The sequence below is a fragment of the Scomber scombrus genome, chromosome 14 (assembly GCF_963691925.1).
Source record: "Scomber scombrus chromosome 14, fScoSco1.1, whole genome shotgun sequence".
In the NCBI taxonomy this organism is placed as follows: domain Eukaryota; kingdom Metazoa; phylum Chordata; class Actinopteri; order Scombriformes; family Scombridae; genus Scomber; species Scomber scombrus.
Genome location: NC_084983.1, coordinates 28,373,123 through 28,379,789, shown reverse-complemented (window position 1 = coordinate 28,379,789; position 6,667 = coordinate 28,373,123). Strand labels below are relative to the sequence as shown.

General features: G+C 38.2%; 1 protein-coding gene across 1 annotated transcript; it reads left to right on the top strand.

The window, feature by feature from the left end:
* The first annotated feature begins 5,884 nt into the window (after window positions 1–5,884).
* LOC133994120 (insulin) lies at window positions 5,885–6,667 on the top strand. Its single transcript, XM_062433326.1, has 2 exons — window positions 5,885–6,068; window positions 6,501–6,667. Exons 1-2 carry the CDS (start codon window positions 5,885–5,887, stop codon window positions 6,665–6,667), a joined length of 351 nt encoding a protein of 116 aa, XP_062289310.1.

Sequence of the window (6,667 nt, the reverse complement as noted above, 5' to 3'; positions counted from 1 at the left end):
GAAATCAAGTGAGAAGTTGGTGAATTCTCCATTGACTTGTATAGAGACGGAAGTCCTTTTGACACCAACACGGTCGCCCCCTGGTGGCCTTTTGATAGAATGCAGTTTGAAGTTACTTCCACTTTGGCCTCATTTCAGAGGACCAGAACTCCCCACCTGGGTAAAATATATCATGATATTTGATTTTATCTATATGACCCAGCCCTAACTGGAAATGTGAAATACTGGACATATATTCAGATGTAATGAGCAGGTTTGTTCCCTCTGTTATCTGTAACTCTTCACCCCCGTCGCTATTTAACAAAGAATGAATATTTTCTGTCAACTAAACACTGAAAATCATTTAGCGGACAGGAAAATAAAGATAATCAGGGTAAAATGAACAAAAGCAACAAGCCTGATGTCACATAAACAGTGTTGGAGACTCAATAATGAACTGAAATATATTGCTTCTAGTTTCTCAAATGCAGATATCTTATGTTTTAGTTTTTAGTGTTCTATGATGGTAGATTACATTTTTTTTTATTTCTGTGTTTTGGACCAAAAACAACAATAATTTCTCAACTTTGGGTTTTTTACCATTTAAAAAAGTCAGAAAATGAATCAATAAAGAAAATAATCACAGTATTGACAGTTTTCAGTTTACATGTATTGACTAAACCAAGCTCATTCTTTTTTTAATATATATATATATATATATTAATATTTATTGCACTGGTTTCTCTATTTTAGTAGCAAACATACATAATATAGAAGAACGTGACTGAACTCTCTGTATTAACACACTGTGCCAAAGACTCAGACAGCTGTTGAATTTATGTACAATGTTTTTTTTTAAGTATTATTATTTTATTTATTTGGACATTTTATTTAATAATAAAATCTCTATATATATATGTTATTAAACATGTTATAATACTAAGAATATCTGCTGTGGATGTTTTGCTTTAATGAATTATATCTTTCCTTTTTTTAATAAACCGTTTTAAGTCCTGAAGTTTTAGTTTTTTCTTGACATGAAAACTTTATTAATTCAGTTTAAAACATTTTGATTATAAAAGAGTTTACAGCTGAAGTCAGACCTTTAAGATTTTACTCATTTTTTAATATTTAACATGTTACTGAATACATATATTGCTGTTTTTAATTCTTTGAAATCAATATTTTGTTTATATTTAGTAAATAAATCATGACGTGGGCTTATTTGGAGCATTTTTTTGTTTACCCTAACAGCTGATCTTAGATCTTAGGAAGGAAGTAAGTGAGGAAAGAAGGAAGGAAGGAGCGAAGGAAGGAAGGAAGAGAAGGACAGTAAAGGAAAACATAAAAACAAGGAATTTAAAGGATGATTAACTTTTCATTTGATGCTGGTTTGAATATTCTCACACACATTATGCCAGAAATGACAACAACTTTTATTTTCCACCATGCCCGCCTTCACTGTCGATAATACTTCGACAAACGTTTGAATGTCCTGTTATAAGTCTGTTGCAAAATGTGACGGTGACTCTCGACCAAAACGTGTGTATGGCCTGGACGAGCTCCTTCTTTGTGCGTGGCCTCCTTTCGAATAAAGTCCTTCATGGAGTACCACACGCGCTCTATGGGTTCAAGTCCGACGACTCTGGCGAAGTTTTCACCCAGTTGATCCCCTCGGAGGCCATGAATGCCCCAGCAGCGGTGTGCCTTGGATCATTGTCCTGGAAGAAGCGATGATCTGACCCAAAATATTCCCTTATGTGCGGTGCAGCATGTTCTTTAATGATGTTGTCTTCGAAGTATTTTCAATCCATTGTTCCCTCGAAGATTAAAAGTGGACCTGCACCAAACCGGGTAATCAGTCCCCAAACATGCAGCTTTAACGGATGTCTGGCGGAGTGCTCCAATGCAACTGTTGTTTCATCCGCAAAAAGAGCATTATGCCAGCACTCCCCAGAGTAGTACCACAGAGATGCCTGCTGGAGCCTTTTTTCTTTGTTGCGCTCCTTTATCATTGGACAGAATCGGGCCCTGCGAGCACGACGTATACTTGTCAGACTCACTTGGACACCAAAGTCTGACTCGATTCTTTGCTGAGCTGCACTGGCCGTCATCTCGTCATCTGATTGTGTCATCTCCTCAATGGCAACTAGAATAGGACTGTGAGGAGAAGGAACAATTAGACAAATTCAAAACCATTACAATTATACAGCCTACATCCCTCGTTGATTTCCCGCTAGCTCGCATCCGACGTATCTGCTGAGAACTGACTTTGTTGATGCACGTCATCTCAGCTGCAGTTTGACAATAGGACAGTAGTACATTACTGTAATGCATATGTAAATTATGCGCTGCACACGCACGCGTTTGATAGGCCAATGTATTCTCAGGTGTAAGCGACCGACCAATGAAATTTCAATACACTATCTAATAATCGTTCAGGTACAATGGAAAAATGAGACTTGCTTTTTTTCTGCACTTTGGTGACATCCTATGGAAGCCGGGCATTAGATAGATAGATAGATAGATAGATAGATAGATAGATAGATAGATAGATAGATAGATAGATAGATAGATAGATAGATAGATAGATAGATAGATAGATAGATAGATATACTTTATTGATCCCAAGCTGGGAAATGACAGTGTAGCAGCAGCATTACACAGACACATAGTGACGATACAGTGACAATAACAACAACGTATAGTATACGGCTACTTTATGAAGAAGAATAGAAGTAAATACAAGTAATATTAGTGTATATAATATTTAGCCAGGATTAATCACAGAGTTGTAATGTGTAGTCTGCAAAGACTCGAACTCGGGTCTCCTGTACTAATAACAGCTCCTCCCCGTGGACAAATGAAGCATTGCAACTGGTTTTCACTCAGGCAGCTTAGGGGCGTTTCCAGTCGGGGCCTCATTGACCACGTCATCGCTGGGGGATCGCATATCCCCCCTGCTTCCATTATCGGCCAGCCATGGACCTATCAAGGAGCAGCCAAGGAGCCATCAAGTGGCTTCATCTGTAGATAGATAGGTAGATAGATAGATAGATAGATAGATAGATAGATAGATAGATAGATAGATAGATAGATAGATAGATAGATAGATAGATAGATAGATAGATAGATAGATTGCATCACAGCTCACCGCAAGATGCTTTGAATTCATCACACATACTGTAGAAAAAGCCTGTTTAGTTCACAAAAAGCCATACAGTAGCATTAGTTTCCTTTCATTGTATTTCTCACTGTACAGTTTCCTATCTGAAGTTTATTTGCATTCATTATAAAAACAGCTGTTACTGAACGTGTTTCTGGTTTGCTGCTTTCAGAGTTTAATGGCTGGTTAGATCAGACGGTCACACTGAGCCTGATCGCATCCTGTTACACAACAGAAGAGCCACAGACTCTGAACAACAACCAACATTAGCTTTCCTGCTAAAGTTTCCATCTAACTTACAAGCATGAACACACACACTTGTAATTAGAAATGTTCAGTGTGTTCACAGATGAAGAGACTCTGGAGGATTTACAAGTCAAAACGCTTAAAAAGTCAATTAAATCAAGATTGTACAACTCAGAAATGTTGTTTTTTGCTTGTAGACTCTGTTGCTTTTCATTAGATTTTCATCTGATAATTTCTAGAAAGACTTTCAGTTTTGCGTCCTCCTCCGTCACAGACAGTTTGTCATGGAAACGCTCGCTCACGGTTAGTTGAGTTTTCCCTTTCAGTGACAAACAAGCTGCAACAAGAGCTCAGTCAGCACCATTAAGCCCTCTTTGTATTAGTGGAGCGGTTCGTTAAGACCCTGGATGCCCTTTATCCCTGGCTGACTCCTCTGTAGCTCTGCTTCCTTATTATAAGAAAGGAAGACGCACCAGTTTTATTTGTGTCCATGTGGTTTAGTTTAAATTTAAAGGGTTAAATGTGAAAATAAACGTATGAATAACTTCACACATCCTTTTTTTGTGGACCCAGCATCAAATTTCTGCTTTTAATCCATTTAGAGAGAATATATTAGAGGATTATGGCAAAAAATGTCTAAGTGGTGTAACCATAAAAACGTTGTACCAAATAATTCAACTTGCTTAAAAACAGTAAATTCTCAATAAAACACCATATCAACTAGTTTGGCATGATCTTACATTATAACTTTATATTAAATAAAGGTAATGGAATACTATTGTTCTAAATATTACATTTACTCTGGTTACCATGGAGATCAGGAACCTGACTGCTTTCTTTCTTTCTTTCTTTCTTTCTTTCTTTCTTTCTTTCTTTATTTCTTTCTTTCTTTCTTTCTTTCTTTCTTTCTTTCTTTCTTTCTTTCTTTCTTTCTTTCTCTCTCTCCAACTTATTGTTCTTTCTCTTTTTTTCTTTCTTTATTCCTTCCTTTCCTCTAGTTTTAGTTATTTCTTTCCCTTCTGCCTTTTTCCTTTCCTCCTCTTTCTTTCTCTTCTTCCTCCGCTTTCTTTCTTTCTTTTCTCTTCCAACTTATTGTTTGTTCTCTTCTTCCTCTTTCTTTCTTTCTTTCTTTCTTTCTTTCTTTCTTTCTTTCTTTCTTTCTTTCTTTCTTTCTTTCTTTCTTTCTTTCTTTCTCTTCTTCCTCCGCTTTTTCTCTTCTCATCCAACGTCTTGTTCTTTCTCTTTCTTTCTTTCTTAAATATGTAATATGTATCATTCTTTTGTGGTTACACCATTTGACATTTTCAGGAGCATTCAGTCTTACTTTTGGTAAAAAATGGTGCAAATGTCATTTCAAATGATATAAAACCAACAAAAATACTAAATTTACATTTTAACAAACCTGATGCTGCTTTTAAATCTAGTTTAACTGATTTCTGAATTCATCATCTTGACAACACTTATTTGTCACTGACACTTACACCAAATAAGGATTTGAACAAGGCCTTAGTGTTTCATCATTTGACTGTTAAATTATCTTTAAATCTTTTAAGTTGAGCTGCAACAATCAGTCGACTGACCGAAAATGAATCGACGACTATTTTGGTAACAAGTTCATCATTTACAGCCAAAATGATCTGGTTCTAGCTTCTTTAAATATTGTTACTTTAGTCTAGTTTGACAATAAACTGAATATATTTGTCTCTGACTCTTATCACACAACAGTGAAGCTGAGGTTTCAGATGTCAGCCGACTTTAAGCTGAGCTCAGCGTGAAGCAACAAGCGGCTGATTGGTGATCAATATTTGTCAGTATGAGGTGATCAGATCAACGTCGGCTCATTAGCTGCGTTTGTTTTACTAAGTGCTGTAAAGTGTTCGAGGCGGAGAGGCGCTCAATCAGAAACACACACACACACACACACACACACACACACACACGCACACACACACACACACACAGGTGGAGGTGATGGAGTATAAATAGGGAGGAGACCCTCTGATCTGTCTCACACATCCAGCTCTCAGCTGCTTCTCCATTCTTCATCACAGTCGTCCATCTCCTCGTCCTCCTCCAACTCTACAGGTGAGCCAGCTACTTCTCCTCTTCCTCCGGTACTCCTCTATCTGCACCTCCTTTTTCTCCTGTCCTGTATCTACATGTCCTCTTTTGTTCTTTCTATTCCTCTTCGACAACTTTTCTATCCATCACCTCCTCGCTTGACTCTAGTTAAACTGTTCTCATCCTCTTCCTCCTCGTCTCCTCTACCTCTACAGTTGAGCTACTTCTCCTCTTCCTCCATTACTCCTCTTTCTCCTTCATCTCCTCCTTTAACTCTACAGGTGAGCTTCTTCTCCTCTTCCTCCTCTACTCCTCCCTTTCCTCCTCTTTCTCCAGCTCCACAGATGAGCCTCTCTCCTCCTTCTACTCCTCTTTCCAAGTCTGCAGCTTTTAGTCTAAATGTGTATAAATGAACATCATGTATTTTGCAGCATGGCGGCTCTGTGGCTCCAGTCTGTGTCTCTACTGGTCTTACTGGTTGTATCGTGGCCCGGCTCCCAGGCCGCCGCCGGCCCTCAGCACCTGTGTGGCTCTCACCTGGTCGACGCTCTCTACCTGGTCTGTGGGGAGCGAGGCTTCTTCTACAACCCCAAGAGAGACGTCGACCCTCTGCAGGGTGAGACTATCTATCTATCTATCTATCTATCTATCTATCTATCTATCTATCTATCTATCTATCTATCTATCTATCTATCTATCTATCTATCTATCTATCTATCTATCTATCTATCTAACCATCTATCTATCTATCTATCTATCTATCTATCTATCTATCTATCTATCTATCTATCTATCTATCTATCTATCTATCTATCTATCCATCTATCCATCTATCCATCTATCCATCTATCTATCTATCTATCTATCTATCTATCTATCTATCTATCTATCTATCTATCTATCTATATATATATATATATATATATTTTTTTAAATTTCATTGGGTTTTTAAACTTTTTAAACATGACTCAAACCTCATACAGTCTCACTCTGAGCTGTGTGCTAATAATGATTTCTCTCTAAAGCATCACTGTGTTCGTCCCATCAGGTTTCCTCCCCCCTAAGGCGGGCGGTGCTGCAGGTGCAGGCGGCCAAAACGAGGTTGCCGAGTTCGCCTACAAGGACCAGATGGAGATGATGGTGAAGCGAGGCATCGTGGAGCAATGCTGCCACAAACCCTGCAACATCTTCGACCTGCAGAACTACTGCAACTGA

What these genes read in the sequence shown, in the direction of transcription:
- LOC133994120 (XM_062433326.1), top strand. Translation starts at nt 5,885, where the DNA reads ATGGCGGCTCTGTGGCTCCAGTCTGTGTCTCTACTGGTCTTACTGGTT. An exon ending in AGACGTCGACCCTCTGCAGG is followed by an intron (nt 6,069 to 6,500) that starts GTGAGACTATCT and finishes TCGTCCCATCAG; the next exon opens with GTTTCCTCCCCCCTAAGGCG.